Source organism: Protopterus annectens, chromosome 11.part0 (assembly GCF_019279795.1).
Source record: "Protopterus annectens isolate FY-2018-M chromosome 11.part0, PAN1.0, whole genome shotgun sequence".
NCBI classification, from domain to species: Eukaryota; Metazoa; Chordata; order Ceratodontiformes; family Protopteridae; genus Protopterus; species Protopterus annectens.
Genome location: NC_056745.1, coordinates 1,334,075,878 through 1,334,094,477, shown reverse-complemented (window position 1 = coordinate 1,334,094,477; position 18,600 = coordinate 1,334,075,878). Strand labels below are relative to the sequence as shown.

At 43.9% G+C, this 18,600-nt stretch overlaps 1 protein-coding gene across 1 annotated transcript in view; it reads right to left on the bottom strand.

Moving 5' to 3' along the window:
* Positions 1-18,600, bottom strand: part of LMF2 (lipase maturation factor 2) — a 698,972-nt gene that overhangs the window by 264,065 nt on the left and 416,307 nt on the right. The window contains 1 exon segment of the mRNA XM_044088653.1: positions 1,944-2,085. Within this exon segment, the coding sequence (XP_043944588.1) occupies positions 1,944-2,085 (142 nt within the window).

Genomic DNA, 18,600 nt, shown 5'->3' with positions numbered 1-18,600 from the left:
GTGAGCTCAACGAGCTTAGAACAAGGGTCCTACAGAGGGGCTATGCTGATAATGAGCTCAATGAGCTTAGAACAAGGGTCCTACAGAGGGGCTATGCTGATAATGAGCTCAATGAGCTTAGAACAAGGGTCCTACAGAGGGGCTATGCTGATAATGAGCTCAATGAGCTTAGAACAGGGGTCCTACAGAGGGGCGATGCTGATAATGAGCTTAAACATATTTTAACAGAAGTTCTGGATAGTAGGAATAATGAGGGGAGACCTTATTTTTCTGATGCTGTATTGCCATCATCTATGGTAAGGGATACTGCTCAATGTACGAGTATGTCAGTTACTTATTCCAGTAATGTCAAGGCACTACAGGAGATGTTCCGCAGGAACTGGAATATTTTATGTGTCGATGATGAGGTTAAACGGTTAGTGGGGGAAACCAAGAAGTACAGTTTTAAAAATAAAAATAACTTGGAGAATATTATGTGGACCTCGGTTACAACTGGGGGTGGCACCGACTTGTGCTGTGAGTGACTGTGGTACTCTCCCTTGCAATGGATGTAATTTCTGTGCACATACAGACACCAGTGGAGAATTTAAGCATCCAGATATGAAGAGTATTTAAATTTAAACTCTCAGCAAATTGTAATAGTGTCAACACTGTCTACTTGGCCCATTGTCTGGCCTGTATGTCATTCTATGTCGGTATGACCACCTGGAGACTTGGGGATAGAATGAGAGAACATTGTTATGACATAGGGAGGTTAGTGGAAACAAATGCTTTGGCGAGACATGTTGAGAGGCATGGAGACACACATAGATTTGTTTTTATGGTCATAGATAGGGTCATAGACAATGGCAGAGGTGGAAATATGAAACTGTGAGTTGAGACCAAAGAACATGAATGGATTGTGAGACTTGGGGCTAGTAGAGGGAAGGGACTGAATGATAAAATAAATATTAAGCCTATTTTGTTATGCAGGGATTTGCTTAAGTAGTTGATCTTACATATGTTTAGTCCTATGTATTTATATGTCCCTATTTGTACATCTCTATGCTATGAATTTTATTTTAAGTGCAATTTGACTTTAAGCTTTTTTCAGGTGACACAGTGAATATTGAGTGGTAATCTTTATGTTGTGTGCCTTTAAATGAAGGTGAGGATTTTATCAATTGAGTTGTTCTGAAATGGTATAAAATGGGGGCTTTGTTCTGTTTTTATTGTCTGATGAAGTGGCTTAGTCCAGGAAAGCGCTCACCCTTTGTCTTGTGTGGAATAAATTGCTTTTATTTTTCTACAGCCGTGGCCTGTTGCTTCCTTTGGTTGTTTTTTACACTAATTTAAGAATGCCACACCGATGGATCTCTACTCCTACTTCACCTCCACTTGAACCAGCATACACAATTGTCTTCCTGGAAAGCACGGTCTCTGCTTAATATTATGTATGTTATGTTTCTAACTCGGATTTCAGAGTTAGAAACTTTGGACACAAACTGGCTCACCTAGTATCCCTACAGATAAATTAAACTTTCCAAAAGTTATATTAGCAGTGGTTCACAATCGGTCTACATAACTGTCAGTCTTTTACTATTAAGAAAAAAAAAGAACATCTTCTGCACTCATTCATTAATATTCTGTTAATCAGGTTTTCCCTACTGGGAAATACCCTTTAACAATGGTAACTGGGGAAGGAAAAGGTCCCATGGAATAACACAAACAAAATAAAATACTAAAAAAAAACAGTGTAAAAGTACACCAAAAAGCATAACACAGGAAAACATGCATGCACGCACAAACTCAGGTCTATGCACCAACAGCCACTAAAGCTTGGGTTGAGTTTGCCTTTAAGTGCAGACAAGGGTCATGCCAGCCTGTTCCTGACCTACAACTGCCAAGACTCTCTCAAAAGGCTTTTCCAACTAAACACTTATACAGGTAAATAAAGAACTCACAGCTGGATGATGCTTTCCTTTTGCTTCTTCTGAGCCAGAAGTTTATATGTTCATCATCAAGAAGTGAGAAGCCCAACACAATGGTCAGCAGGTTGAAGAAGTTGTAGTTACCAGTGATGATAATCAACACCTGGAGCAGCACCTGTACAGCAAAAACCAGGAATGCAGTTACAACATTCACAAAACCTTTTTTAAACTAATGTAGGTTACAAGGGCACACTGGGCATTCACATGTGCAATACAGAAATGTAATAGTTAACCTGATGTCAAGCACACATGTAGTTCAACATGTCAGGTTAAGTAAATAAATGAGAACATTACGAAGAATACTATGTTCGACATAAATTCTTTGCCTTTTTCAAATCAACCAAGTGTCTTAACATTAAATGCTTTTTCTTTTAATATAACTGAGCCAAGAAAATTTTCACAAACCAAAACCTTGACTGCTGAGTGACGTTTCCCAAGTGAAAACTGACACTCCTACATTTATCCAAAAATGATTGTAATGACACAATAAACATAAGTGGACCCTCTCCTACTGTAATAGGCAAAGACGTTAGCACTATCTCTCTCCCAAGTTCAGTACTATGAGGTCAAGAGAAGCAACTTAACAAAAGAGAGAGGAAAAAAAAAAACTGCGACTTAATGCACAGTACGCTACTATGAAACAAGGGTCATATGTACAGCAACCTATAACTCCCACAGATTATGTAATTTTGTTAACCTACACTTACAGAGAGTTAAATTAAACAAATTTCAACTCCATGAAAGTCAAACTACTGATGTTTGGTTGTATCAGTTTCTCACAAGACATCATTGCCGTGCAGATTATATTTGAATGCCAGCAGTGCTGCACTATGGCTAACTTTTCTCCTGTCACTACAGTCACAAATCCATGGAGTTAAGTACATTTGAAGTGGTGCTGGGGAGGGGGAAAAAAAAAAAACTTTTCTTTAACATATTTCAGTAAGCTGAAAGATCAATCATTTTTTCTTTTCATCTAGCTGAAGCTACAGTTAACTGGAACTTGGGGATATAGGGGAAATTAAAGAACCCTCCTACCAAATATCTTCAAGAAGCAATCCAGCTGACTTTTCTAGTTTCATCCTCTTAACTTCACTTAAACTCCCTCAGCATTTGTGTTTCAAGCTAAATAAAATACAACTGTGTGTGAAATCATGTTAGATGCACATGTTCAAATAGGATCAGTGCTACAGTAAATTTCTTGACATATCCATCTGCCCAATCACCCTGACTTCCAGAGCTATGTGGATGATGGGGGTGCAGGCCAAGACCTACCCCACACAAAGATGAAGATCAGTTTCTGGGACTGAACAAAATGCCAGCCCATGCTATTGCCCGTTTTGCTGGCTTTTTTTTTTTTTTTGAAAAAACTGGGGAGTCTATGTCCCATGTACAGGAAAGTGGACATGTGAAAAATAAACAATGCATTCTTTGTCGTTCCTCACCCTGTAGTGCTATGGTTGCAAAAACAAAACACAGAAGTAGGACAATCGTCATATTACTCTTACAACCTTCCTTCCTGGAGAACACAAACTAATGACCTGAACAGAAAAAAAATTAGGAAAGAGGGTAGACAGATGGGACTGCAAGAGATCCTACTCAAATACATGCTGTTAAGATGAGTTCTAACAAGACTGTACTATATTATTTATATGGACCACTACTGCAGTACAATTCCCAACATATGAGAAACATTCAAACAACTGCAATGTGAAGACCGAGGAGGACCATGAAATTCAGCTGCCACAGGACAGCTGCCCCAATACAGCACTGCCTATAGCTTTTGCATCCAACGTGCAATATCTCAAAAAGGGATGAAATGACAACCAGGCACCCACCTGGCAAATGCACTGGGATGCAACATGCCTGAAGAAAATGGAGTGTGCTTTGACACTCCTGCAGCGACCTGGCATTCTGCTCACAACAGAAGACCATAGAGTTAACCAGCCACTTGAGGACTTCCTTAGACAGCAGCTTACTTTCTTTCCCTTATACAGAGCATATTAATAACTGACCGATCCTTTTTAAGGACCGTGTCTTGTCAAAGTGATATCTCAACTGCCTGTGGACAGAAAGGATGTAAGATCTTTAATTCCTATTTTGAAACATGGGACAAAACAATGGGAAATGAACAGCATACTTAAGAGATACTTCTGACACTAGTATGATAAGGAGAAATATACATTCTTTCACAGGATTAGGGTTTGCCTTGGAACAGTTCCTGCATTTATGCCCAACCAGGGCTAGTAATTCTGAAATCCTTTTGGCTGACAGGTTATCCTCCAGAAAAGTCTTTCATAATAGAGAGACTCTCTATTGGTACAGAAGCTGCCAGTTCAAAAGATTCCAAAGTCAACTGCCCCAGAACAAAACTTACGACCATAGGATGGTGGAATCCTTTTCAGTGGACAGAAATGGTTAACTGCCCTAAAACAAAAACAAACAAACAAAAAAAAGCCCAATAACCATAATGTGTCAGTGCTTACGATAGAACAGCAGGATGTGAAGGCAGTGAATGGCATCTTAACAGCGGAGTGGGGCACTGTTGTCCAAAAAAGATATAATTTTGAACAAGGGGTACCTCTGCCTTTAACAGGTATTCGTTTCTCATTGTGTACCAAACACAAAATCTCAAATTTAATCCCTTTAGACTGGGATGGTCCAGGGTTCCGCCTGTTTGGGTAAGCACACTAATCCCTCTAAGAAACATAAGGCTGCGCCTTTGTCACATGTTCGATCACAGTAAACCAGCTTTGTCTGAGCTAGTAAGGCATTATGAGCATCATTGCAAGGTGCTTCTTTAAGACCCTTTGTTTCACTCTCAGGATCAGCAATATAGGGGGAACAATACAGGAAAACAGGAGATTTTAGCAGCTGAATAAAATACCCCCCCCCCACTCCGCTGAATGGCAACCTTGTGCAATAGGGTAGCTAGTGACTCTCTGGGGGCGAGAACCGTCATCTGGCTGTCAGCTACTGGGAAACCTTTGTGTGTAGCCTCCATTTGTGGTTACCCTCTAGTCTCCTACTCAGATCATATGCAATGCTGTGGGACTGTGTATGTATTACTGATTTGAGCACCAGGAAGGCATGGACTTCTAACTCCCATTGCTTTATCACTAGTATGCACAACAGAAAACAATCCAGTACCCTCCCCGTCTATGTTCCACATCACCATGGTATTGTTTATGGCAAGAGGAGGACCCTAGTTTCCACTGGGTTCTGAACAATTTTATATCCAGGACTGCTACAACCTTCTACTGATGTGAAAATTCCTTAGTGAAGGAGACCCAGCTCTCTGAACTGAATTCTGAAATGAGCACCTCAGGCCATGTCAAATTTATCTGTCGTCAGGGACTCAAAGCAACAAGGACTAAAAGAAGGGCCTCTTCTAGCTTTTGTGAACCTTTTCCAGCTACCAAACAAATGCCTTTTACCCAGGGAGAAAGTGTCTAGAGATGAGAAAGGTGGTTACAGGAGAACTTCAAGAATTCCTGGATTCCATCACATGCAATCAGGCTACAGGAACCATGAGGATTGCCAAAGACGTGCAAGTCCAATGCACTGATAAAGTCCCTGGTTATCGTACTCTCCCTAACAACCTATGGAAGAAAGTAACGGTTTCTCTTTCTGGAGGTAAACCCAGCATTCTTCCATATTCAGAGCAACCTCTACACACACCTTGATTATTGTCTAGTGTACGGCTGAACCTGGGTAGACTGAAGGAGAATCAGAGATGCATAGGGCAATCTCTGGAGAACCTCAATTTGTTCAAAACATCATGGTCTGTTTTGGCTTGCAGGATGTAACTGCTTAAATAAGATTAAATGTGTATATATTTTTCAGTCTCATTAATGCCACAATTGGTGCCTGGCACTTTAACACCTGGGGTGTAGCAGAGAGCCCATAACACAAGGAAGTCAACTGGTACTGAAGGGACTTGGCTGTGAATTAGAGAAATCTTCTCTGCTCATACTGAAAGAGGACATGAAGATACATGTCCTGCATGTCCAACATTATTAGATACTCCTTGGCCAGAAGTAATGGGAAGTATTCTGGGATGTACAGTTAAAGCATCTTGAATTTTGGTACTTTTTAAGAAAAGGTTAAGCTTGAAGAGATGAGATGCAATATCACACCCCACAGCCCATCCTTCTTGGACACCAGACTGGAAGTAAACATTCAACTTTTTCCTTTTGTGACCCTGTTATCACCCCTTGCTCCAGAAGCTGCAGCAAAATGGGAAGCGTGAGGTGAAGTCAATTTCTGCATGTTTTTTTGTCTACTTGCTGCCTGCCGACCCATCAGCCCTCCAAAATCAATTAACCTATTCATGACCCAGCTATAGAGGCACTCACTGATGTAGCCACTGTTTTATTCCATTAGGCCCTAACCTTGGCCTTTGGTGGCTGACATGGACATCAGCATCACCAAAAACTATAGTTGTGTACACTTACCATAAATGTAGATGTTCGAGTGTATTCACTGTTACAGTCATCACATTTGGGTTATCTGCCTACAGGTAAGCCCTCTGTCCGCCTGAATACCAGAGTCCTGGGATTTCTGTGTCGGTTGCTGTCGCTTCTTCCATGACGTCAGATCGTCAGGGGTAAAAAAAAACATACAGCCGACGCCATTACATCAGATTTTCTTGCCTCAGATGTCAGGACTCCCAACAATAGGAAGCAATTACATGGTGTGGAACACCCCAGTAGAAAGTAAATACCAATGCTATAAGACATGGCCAAACAAAGACGAATAAGGTAGAAGTATAGAGAAGTCAGGGGGCTGGAGGGAGGGTAACCAGGACTGCAACAGTGAATACTCGAACATCTACATTTATGTTACGTGTACACAACTGTACTATGCTCTTTGTAATTCACTGTTGCAGTCATCACATTTGGGTTGATTCCCAAAGCTGAGGATGGGTGGAAGCAGTCAAGAAGCAAGAGGGCTGGCAAGCAGGCCCTGTAAGACTGCTGTGGCAAATCCAGCTCTGGATTTAGGAAAGATAGGCAAGTGGTAATGCTTGGCAAAGGTGTGTACGGAGCTCCAGGTTGTAGCTTTTAGGATGTCCCTGGTAGGGACTCCCTTGAGAAATCCTGTAGAGGTTGATGGAACTCTAGTGGAATGTGTTCTGATTCCCTGTGGGGTAGGTCTCCCACGGTGTTTGTAGCAGAAATAGATGCGGTGTGCTATCCATTTAGAAATGGTTTGCTTTGAAATGGCCTTGCCCTCTGCCCCTGTAGCAAAGCTGACTAGCAGCTGGCAAGATTTACTGAAAGGTTTAGTCCTGTCCAGATAGAACCTAAGCTGCCTGTGCACGTCCAAGGAGTCCAGGATCCTTTTCCATTTATTCTGAGGATTAGGGAAAAAGATTGGCAAATGAATGGATTGGTTTAAAGCCACACACGATACCACCTTGGGCATAAATGATGGGTTAAGCCCTGAGGGAAACCATGTTTGCATGGAAGGTAATGAAGGGTTCCATGGCCATAAGGGTCCGCAATTCAGACAATCTTCTTGCTGAAGTGATGGCTAGAAGTAAAGCAGTTTTCCAGGAGAGGAATTTTTAACTCTGCTGAAGCAGCAGGTTCAAAGGGTGAGAGCATGCGTTTTTCCAATACAAAGTTAAGGTCCCAGGTTGGAGTGGGAGCTCTCCTCGGGGGTCTTAAAGTTTTGGCTCCTCTCAGGAACTGTTTGGCCAGAGGATGAGAAAAGAGAGGTGGCTCAATATTATAATGAGCTGAGATGGCAGAGGCATGAATCTTAATTGAAGAAGACAGGCCTTTGGGGAGCATTTCTGTTAAGTAATCTAGTATACGAGGTAAGCTGGGCACAGTGGTGTCCATTTCTTGAGACTGGCTCCAAGAACAGTATCTTTTCCACTTTTCTGAATAGGATTTTCTAGTACTAGGCCTCCTTGCCTCAAGGATGACATCCAGCACCTGTTTACTTAGAGTTGCTGGTAATTAGTTCAGGGGATGAGCCAGGCTGCTAGGTACAGGGTTTGTAGCTGAGGATGCAAAACCTGGCCCTCCTGCTGGGATAGCAGGGAGGGGGGTCTGAGGCAGATCTCATAGTGGCAGTACTGTCAGACTGCACAAAAGTGGGTATCAGTGCTGGCGTGGCCAGCCTGGTGCAATCAGGATTGTCCTTGGCTTGTCCTGTTTGATCTTTAGTAGAACCTTCCAGAGGAGGGGCAGAGGGGGAAAGGCATAGACTGAGAGGTTTTCCCATGTAAAGGACAGAGCATCCACTTTCCATGCTTAGCAGTGGGGAGTTCTGGTGCAATATTTGCTCAACAGAGTTCCGAGGGGAAGCAAAGAGGTCCACCTCTGGGGGCTCCCACCTGTGGATCAGAAGCTTGAATAATTTATGTTCCAGTTTAAACTTGTGTGGGTCCATTAGATTTCTGCTCAAGTTGTCTGGCAGTGCATTTTGTTTGTCTGGCAGGAACTGAGCTTGCAGGTGTACTTGGTTGCTCAAGGCTGTGTTCCATAGGGCCATGCCAAACCTGCAGAGTGGGTAGGAAATGAGTCCCTTCTGCTTGTTTATGTACCAACATAATTGTGGTGTTGTCTGTCTTTATCAAGAGTTGTCCTGGAAGGAAAAGGTATTTGAAGGCTGTCAGAGCATTCTGTACAGCTAACATTTCTTTTTTGATTGATATGCAGGTGAATTTGTCCTGGGCTCCATTTGTCTTGAATGCATTTGCCTGCCATGTGAGCCCCCCATACATAGTCTGATGTGCCAGTTGACAGGGTTTGGGCAGTGAAGGGTTGAGGGAAAGGAAGTCCCTTGTTGTGGTTGCAAGCCTTTGCCCACCAAAGGAACTCTGCCCTTAGACAAAGAATTACAGGAATCAGTGTTTCCAAGTCCTGACAGAGTTGACACCAGAGACTTTTTAAGTAGCACTGAAGTTTCCTCATATGCAGTCTTGCATATGGAATTAGAAGAGTGCATGAGGCCATGAACCCTAGGGCTTGCAATATTGTTCTTGCAGATAGCTGGGTCTTGGAGGCCATTAGTTTGAAGTAGTTTGTCAAATGAACCTACTTTTCTGGAGTGAGGAATGCCATCTGGGAAGTTGTGTGCAAGCGTGCTCCCAGGAATACAATCTTTTGGCTGGGCACCAGATGTGATTTCTTTTCGCTGATGGTGTACCCCAGAGGAGTTAAAAGTCTCTTTACGAATGCCAGGTGTTGAAGTAGCAATTCCTATTCGCCTGAATCAGGCCATCGTCCAAGTATGGGTAAATTTGAATATTTCTCTGCCTGCAGTATGCAATGGCTAGAGCCAGACACTTTGAGAATACCCTGGGCGCAGTAGATAAGCCAAAGGGAAGTGCAGATTACTGATAGTGCATAGAGCCTGCCCTGAAACATAGACATTTCCTGCAAGATTTCCTTGTGGGGATGTGCAGATAAGCTTCTTTTAAGTCTAGGGTGACTAGCCAGGAGTCCTTGGCTAGCATAGGAAGCAGCTGTTGTAGTGTAAGCCTTTTGAATTTTGGGACCCCCCAGGGAAATGTTGAGAATGGTCAGATCCAAGATAGGGCACCCATGAGCTCTCTTTTCTGGGCACTAGGAACAGTCTGGAAAAAAAAACCCTGTCCCCTCTGCTCTAATGTAACAGGTTGAATAACCCTGATACTGAAAAGAGAAAGTACTTGCTTTTGAGCCTCTGCCCACTGGTTTGGAGGAAGGTCTGGCACTCCGCTTGGGGTTGGCAGTGAGTGGAAGTAGAATCTGTATCCCAGGGATACAAATGCTTGGGACCCATTGGTCCTGGGTAATGGACATCCCATTTTGTAGCATGCAGGGCGAGTTTTCCTCCTAGGGGTGCAAGTACTTAGGCATGGCTGGGAAGAATGATAGACAAGTCATTGTGAACTTTTTCCATAAGGGGATGGCTTACCACTCCCAGTTTTAGAGGTGAGAGCACTCCATTGCTTAGATCTCTGCATACTCTGAGACTGTAGTCTTGGTGGTCTGTTGCCCCTGGGTTTGGACTGAGAAGGGCTGGGAGGGACTGGAAAGGACCAGTTTTTAGAAGACCAATGGCTAATGAAGCTAGATGGCTGTACCTGTAGTTTGCATAGATTTAGCTTTTTCCTCCATCTTTTTAAGAACTACTACTGCTTTTGTGACAAACAAGTGTTCCTGGTTCAATGGAGCATCTAGCAATTTTGCTTTGACATGGTCTGGCAGGATTTGTTCCTTCAGCCACACATGCCTTCTCAGTACAGACGCAGTGACAGCAGCCTTGCAAGACGCTTCTAAGGCATCAAAACCACCCTGCAAAGTATGCTTACTAACTTGGTTTGCAGAATGCATTAACTCTTGTAACTCTTTATTCTCTGCACAATCTGGAAGCAACAACATTTTCTGTTTAATTCCATGATATGCTGCTGATACTTCAACATGTGAAAATGGCAATTTAAAGCCCTTATGGCAATAGTTGCAAAGGTGTATACCTTCTTACCCCATCTGTCTAAAGCTCTAGAATCCCTGTCCGAAGTGGTAGGGTTTTTGGCTGTAGTGGCCTTAATACCTTTAGGTCCCTGAGAAATGGTCTCTGGATCCACAGTGGGATTCTTAAAGAGAAATTTGTGGGAGTCAGGTACTTTGTAGTACCTGTCAGGCTTTCTAGGAGCTGGTGGTAAAGAATAAGGAGTAAACCTGGAGTCAATGAAGACATAATCTACAATATCCAGGACAGGGGGTATAGCTAGAGACCTGTACTGAGGCAAGTCTAAAAATTCTGAGTCTCTTTTTGGACTGTGGGTAGTCCTGGCATTCCCAGTGGAAATGCTCTATAAGGTACGCAAGGTTTCATCAAAAGAAAAGTCCTCTGGAGGGGAGGCAGAGGGAATGGAATCCTCTGCTTCTGAATCCTCATAGGTAGATAAGGGAATGTCTTGGTAATCAGAGGTTCAGAGTCATCGGACTCACGGTCTGTAGAATCAGAAGGAAAAGCAATCCTTTGTCTTATAGAGGGGAAGGCTGGATTCCCCTAATTAAAGTTATAAGGTTCTTCAGCCATTCTAAGCATTTGTTTCCGTGGCATGGGAGCTTGGGCATGCGCTTTGGTCGTCAGTTTTCTAGGCGTAGTGCAAACTCTGGGCCTGAGAAAGTCGGTAGTTTTAGTCAAAAACGAATAAGTTGGTTTAATACGAACATCGGAAGGTTGGAATACACCCTCAGAAGCCGGTGCCTGCACAGCGGCTCCGGACCCATGCAAGGTAGAGACATCCGCAGGTTCCAAAGTTGAAGAAGCAACTCGCGGCATACCGGACTCCGAATGGGTCTCAGCAGAGGCCTGCGAATCTGTAGAAGCGGGTATCAGGGACTGCGAAGGCACTTCACTGAGTACCGGCCTATGCGGTCTGTCCCTGTCTTTATTCTTACGCTTTGTTGGAAGATAGATAGTCGGATGGCTTATCGAAGCCATTTCAGAATACGGAGAATGACAGTGAAAGAATTTAGCAACAAAAATAGCCCGACGACGAATAGTTCGGGCGTTGAACAAGGCAAAAAACCGACAGTGAGGAACGTCATGTTCTGGGCCTAAACAGGTGATGCAGTAAGAATGAAAATCTCTGAGGAATTTGCTTTCCACAGGCAAGACAATTATTAACTTTTTCTGAAATCAGAACAAGAAAAAAGAATCATCAACAGGGTTCCCATCTTTTAGAAAACTTCTGGTCTGAAACTCGAAAAACGAAAATTTCAGGAGGTGGCTGACTGGCACTTGCTTCGGACACTGCACGGCAAGAAAAGCTGATGTAATGGCGTCGGCTGCATGTTTTATACCCCTGACGATCTGATGTCATGGAAGAAGCGACAGCATCCGACGCAGAAATCCCAAGACTCTGGTATTCAGGCCGACTGATGGCTACCTGCAGGCAGATAACCCAAATGTGATGACTGCAACAGTGAAACACGAAGAACATCAGCTAACTATGAGCTCTCACTCAAGCTAAAGAGGGCTGCAATTACAGAGGCTTGTTACTTCGGCACTGGCTTATTCCGTCAACCCCACATCTCTGGTTATGGCTATTTTAGCAAAACACGTCACTGGATCACCAGTCCCATTACAAGTTATAGTTCCTTTGGGTAAAAAAAAAAAAAAAGTTATGTACTCACCAGAACAGTCCATCTGAGTAGTTAGACTTCATTTGTCAGCAACCTGTGGGTTCCGGATCCGATATGGATCGAGCCAGCAGCTTACCAAGCTAAAGATCTGAGCTCCAAGCTCCTCCCCCTTAACCATACTACACTGCAACCTCCTTCCAATCTTCAGATCGAGTCAGTCACCCATTGCGTGACACACAACAACCTAAGATACCAAAAACCTGACCCGAACACATACAATAAAGCTATTCAAACTCAGGACATTGATCACAAACAGAGAAATGAACCATCAACGTCAGGGGGAAGGAGGGAAGGTTGCTGACAAATGAAGTCTAACTACTCAGATGGAACGTTATGGCGAGTACATAACTTCTTTACATGAAGTAGTTAACTTCATTTGATCATCAACCCGTGGGACAGAGTCCCCAGCCACCCGAAATCTTGGGAGGCCCTTAAGGAAGGATATTCTGGAGCTCTGCAGAGCCAAAGGAAGCCCTTCCTCTAGACACCATATCCAGCTTATAATGAGTAAAAGTGTGACAGGAAGCCCAGGTAGCTGCTGAAAGTACAGTTATGTACCTACCATAAATGTAGATGTTCGAGTGTATTCACTGTTGCAGTCATTACCATTGGGTTATCCTGCTGGCAGGCTACCCGCAGTCGGCCTGAATTCCAAAGTCTAGGTCCGGTGTCGGTTGCTGTCGCCTCCTCCCTGACGTCAGTGCGCCAGGGGTATAAAAGATGCAGCCAACGCCATTTTCTTCAGTTTTTCTTGCCCCAGATGTCAGGTGCCCCTAAAATGGTAGGCTAAATTATGCCAATAAGCATGCATACAGAAAAAACAACTTTTCCTTCATCTACAAGCAAATACACCACATAGGTTGTATAGAATAGAGAAGAACAGAGAAGTCCCAGCAAAGGAAAGGGGGGTGGTGGGTAACCTGGACTGCAACAGTGAATACACTCGAATATCTACATTTATGGTAGGTACACAACTGTACTATGTTCATCGTGTTTCACTGTTGCAGTCATTATCTTTGGGTTGAATCCCAAAGCTATGGTTGGGAGGCTGGCGCTATACAGGATTAGGAGAGGCTATGAGGCCCTGCAGAACTGCAGTAGCAAAGCCTGCCCTGGATTTAGAGTAGAGAGGTAAGTGATAGTGCTTGGTAAAAGTGTGCACTGAACACCAAGTTGCAGCCTCTAAGATGTCTTTGGTTGGTACTCCTCAGAGGAAGGCTGCTGAAGTGGCTGCTGCTCTGGTTGAATGTGGCCTAATGTCCTTAGGCACTGATTTGCCATGCTGTGAATAGCAGAAATGAATTAAGTGACCTATCCACTTTGAAATAGTCTGCTTTGAGATAGGCTTTCCTTGTGATCCTGCAGCATATGCCACTAGAAGTTGCTCAGTCTTCCTGAAAGCTTTGGTTCTGTCCCAAGTAGAAGCGTAACTGCCTGTGAATGTCCAAAGAATGCAGAAGTCTCTCACCCTTATTCTGTGGGTTTGGCTAAAAGGTAGGCAAATGAATGGTTTGGTTAAGGGCCACACTGGACACTGCCTTACGCATAAATGTAGGGTTTGTTCTCAGAGAAACCCTGACAGGATGGAAAATGATAAAAGGTTCCACAGCCATGAGTGCCTGTAACTCTGAGACTCGTCTAGCACAGGTTTTTGCTAGGAGCAGAGCTGTTTTCCAGGATAAGAATTTTATATCAGCTGCAGAGGCTGGCTCAAACGGAGGCAGTGTGAGTTTTTCCAAGACATAGTTGAGGTCCCAGGCAGGTATTGGTGCTCTCCTAGGAGGTCTTATGTTTTTTGCCCCTCTGAGGTACTGCCTTACTAATGGGTGAGAACAAATAGGTGGTTCTGTATTGTAATGAGCTGAAATGGCAGAGGCATGAATTTTAACTGATGAAAGGCCTTTATCCAGCATCTCAGTTAAGTATTGCAAAATCTGAGGAATATTTGGAACAATCGTGTCAATTCCTTGTGCCTGGTTCCAAGCACAGAATCTCTTCTATTTTTCTGCGTAAGATTTTCTGGTGCTAGGCCTCCTGGCCTCCAAAATAACATCCATCACTGCTTTAGAGAGAGGTGCGTCTTGAATGGCTACATTACCCGCCATGCTGCCAGGTTTATGGTCCTGAGTTGGCTGTGCAGTATCTGACTGTCTTGTTGGGTCAATAAGTGAGGAATTTGAGGTAATATCCAAGCTGGGCATTGAGACAAGCTCTTTAGGATTGGGTACCAGTGCTGGCGGGGCCAGTCTGGGGCAATCAATATAATTTTTGGCTTCTCTTGTCTGACATTTAGGAGCACCTTGGGGAGGAGAGGCAGTGGAGGAAAGGCATATACTGTTAGTTTTTTCCAGCTGAAAGACAGAGCATCCACTTTCCATGCTTGCTTGTGATAAGTCCTTGTGCAGAATCTCTGTAGTTGGCAGTTGTGAGTGGAGGCAAACAGGTCTATGTCCAGGCATCCCCAGTTCCTTGTCATCATGCTGAAGACTTGCAGATCCAATTTCCACTTGTGGGGATCAATTAGGTTTCTGCTTAGTTCGTCTGCCAGAGTATTTATCTTTCCTGGCAGGAATTGTGCTTGTAGATGTACTTGGTAAGTCAATGCTGTGTCCCACAAGTTCATGCCTAGTCTGCAGAGGGGGTAGGAGTGTGTACCTCCCTGCTTGTTTATGTACCACATGACTGTAGTATTGTCAGTCTTTATCAGTACTTGCCCTGGATGAAGTAGATCCTTGAAGGCTGTTGGGGCATTTTGAACAGCTAGCATCTCTTTCTGACTGAAATGTAGATGCATCTGACTTGCGGACCATGTGCCCTGAATACATCTTCCTGCCATATGGGCCCTCCAACCATAATCTGATGCATCTGCTGTTAATGTCTGCCTAGCTGTGGGTAAGGTGAACGGCTGTCCCGTGTTGTGGTGACAGGCCTTTACCCATCATCGAAACTTCTGTTGCAGGCAGGGAATGAGGGCAATTATTGTTTCCAGGCTGTGGCAATGTTGAGTCCAAACACTTTTTAGATACCATTGAAGTTCCCTCATATGCAGTCTTGCATATGGAATTAGCAGAATGCAGGATGCCATGAAGCCCAAAGCCTGCAGAATTTTTCTTGCAGATAACTGGGTCTTTGTTGCCAACATTTTGAAATAAGTAGTCAGTTGCCTGTGTTTGTCTGGCGTGAGATAACCCATCTGGGCAGTTGTATTTAAGCTTGCACCCAGGAATATTATCGCTTGAGAGGGTATGAGTTTTGACTTCTTTTCGTTTACTGTGTACCCTAAACCTGTCAGTAATCTTTTGAGAAACACCAGATGCTGTAGTAGAATGTCCCTGTTCTCTGCTTGAATAAGTCAGTCATCCAAGTAAGGATATATTTGTATTCCTCTTCGTCTGCAAAATGCAATTACTGGTGCCATGCATTTTGTGAAGACCCTGGGCGCAGTAGATAAGCCAAAGGGCAGTGCAGAGAATTGGTAGTGCATTGAGCCAGCTATAAATCGGAGGTTATCTTCTGCAAGATTGTCTGATTGGGACATGCAGGTATGCCTCTTTTAGGTCTAAAGTCACAAGCCAAGCCTTCTTGCCCAGCATGGGAAGAAGCTGTTGCACAGTTAACATTTTGAATTTTGGAACATCCAGAAAAGTGTTTAGGATAGACGGGTCTAGCAATGGTCTCCAGGCTTTGTCCTTTCTGGGCACCGAGAATAGTCTTGAGTAAAATCCTAGTCCCTGCTCTTGCCGTGGTACTTGCTGAATGGCCCTCATGTCCATGAGGGATGAAACACGTTTTTGTGCCTCTGCCCATTGATTGCGTGGCAGGTCTGGCATACCGTTTGCCCTTGGCAGGGTGTGAAAGTGGAACCTGTAGCCTTGTGATACGATATTTAAGACCCATTTGCCCTGGATGATCATGTGCCAATTTTGTGAAAAAAGTGCTAGTCCCCCCCCCTCCCCAAAGGGGCTGCCAGAAGAGAAGTGCTTGGTGATGGCAGGGGGAAGTCACTGAGACTGTTTCCTGTATGGCTGTGATTTTTCCTCTCCGCTTTTGGAGGTAGAAGCACCCCATTGTTTAAGGCCTATATGAGTCTTGGGGCTGTGATCTGCCTCTGGGGCATCTGTATCTGCCTCTTTGTGGCCTGTCTGACACTGGAAAGGACCAATTCTTTGTAGACCAGTTCCTGCTAAATCTGGGAGGCTGTACCTGTAAGAAATCCTTCACTGTTTGCATAGATTTAGCTTTGTCCTCCATTTTCTTCAACATCTCTTCTGCTTTGACACCAAATAAGGATTCATGCGGTAAGGGAGCATCTAAAAGTTTTGCTTTAACATGATCAGGCAGATTCTGTTCTTTTAGCCAAGCATGCCTCCTAATGACAGAACCCGTAACAGTGGCCCTGCAGGAGGCCTCTAGGGAATCAAAACCACATTGCAAAGTATGCTTACCCACTTATTCAGCTGCATGCAATAAATCCTGCATTTCTTTGTTTTCTGCACATTCTGAATTTGTGAACATTTTCTGTTTAAGCAGTGACATAACATATTGCTGATATTTAAGCATATGAAACTGACAATTTAAAGCTCTTACAGCCAAGGTAGCAGAAGTATAAATCTTTTCCCCCCATCTGTCCAGGGCCCTTGAATCCCTATCAGAGGGGATAGGGTTTTTTGCAGTGCAAGCCTTGACCCCTTTGGGACCCTGAGAGATAGTTTCTGGGTCAGCAGCAGGGTTTTTATAAAGAAATTTATGTGAATCAGGAACCCTGTAGTATCTGTCTGGCTTAACAGGAGCTGGTGGTAAAGAGTCAGGAGACAGACCGGACTCTGAAAATACATCATCTACAATGTCTAAAACAGGAGGAATAGCAAGGGGGCTGTGCTGAGGTAATAAAAGGAAGTCTCTGAGCCTTTTCTTGGATTCTGAGTAATCTTGGCTCTCCCAGCGGAATTGCTCCCTCATAGTATGCAGGGTCTCCCCAAAAGAATAATCCTCAGGAGGAGAGGCTGAAGGGATAGATTCTTCAGCATCAGAATCCTCATAGGGAGGAAGAGAATATTCCTGTTCAGAAGAGGAATCAGAGGAAATGGAAACCTGATCTAAAGATTCATATTCTATCTCTGGCCTAGGCCTCTTATCAGGAGGGGGATGGGAACCCCTGATCAAAGTAATTAGGTCTTTGGCCATTTTAAGCATCTGTTTTTTAGGCATGGAGGCCTGTCCAGGAGAATGCTGTACTTGTTTCTTTGTCTTTAGAGGTGCTTTAGTCATTGCCTTTGAAGCTGAAGTTGATTTTACATACAACTGTGTAGGCCTGAAAACACCCTCAGAAGCCGATGCCTGCTCAGCGGCTCCGGACCCATCTGAGGGAATAGTTTCCGAGTGTCCAATATCTTGAGTTTCCAGTGGCCTAGTCGGCTCCACGTGGGAGTCGGAAGCAGCTTGTGGCTCTGAGGTAGCGTGCGTCAGGGGCTGCGAAAGCGCCTCACTGAGCACCGGCGACAGGCCTAGCGGAAGCCTCATCGGTTTTGGACCTTGGATGCCTGTCCTTTTCTTTGCGTTTTTTATAAACTCCGATAGTCAGCTGTTCTGACGGCATTATATAATTAAATCTTCTGCCAAAGTAATGAAATGCAAAATCATACCGACGCCTAATAGTGCGTTTGTTAAATCTAGCACAAAACCGACAACTAGCAACGTCGTGGTCAGGGCCTAGGCAAGGAATACAGTAAGAATGAAAATCCTTATGAAGTATTTGCTTCCCACAAGAAATGCAATTATTAACTTTTTCTGACACCGGTCTGGAGCAAGAAAAAAGTTTCCCCAATGGGGTACTTAGCTTTAATGAAGACTTCGGATCTGAAATTCGATTTTGAAAAACTCAGGAGTCGGCCGACCGACACTTGCGAACTGCTTTTGCTTCGGGCACCGTGCAGCAAGAAAGACTGAAGAAAATGGCGTCATCTGCATCTTTTATACCCCTGGCGCACTGATGTCAGGGAGGAGGCGACAGCAACAGACGCCGAACCTCGACTTTGGAATTCAAGCAGACTGCGGGTAGCCTGCCAACAGGATAACCCAATGGTAATGACTGCAACAGTGAAACACGATGAACATCAAATATCATTCAGAGAAACTTTAGACCAGAATGCAGCAGAAGTAGCCATAGAACGGGTAGAAAGAGCATGAACCCCTTCTGGTTCTGGTAATCCAAGTTCTTTATACGCTTGTAAAATATAAAGCGAAATCCATTTAGCGAGAGTCACCTTCAAAACTGGTTTCCCTAAAAAGGGTTTAGCAAAGGAAACAAAACGCTAATCAGATTTATGGAAAGTTTTGGACCTATGTAAGTAAAAAACTTAACTGTCTGTGAACATCCAACAAATGAAGTTTGTATTCCCCTTTATTTTGAAAATTAGGGAAAAATACAGGCAAATTAATACACTGATTAATGTTCGACCCCGAAGCAACTTTAG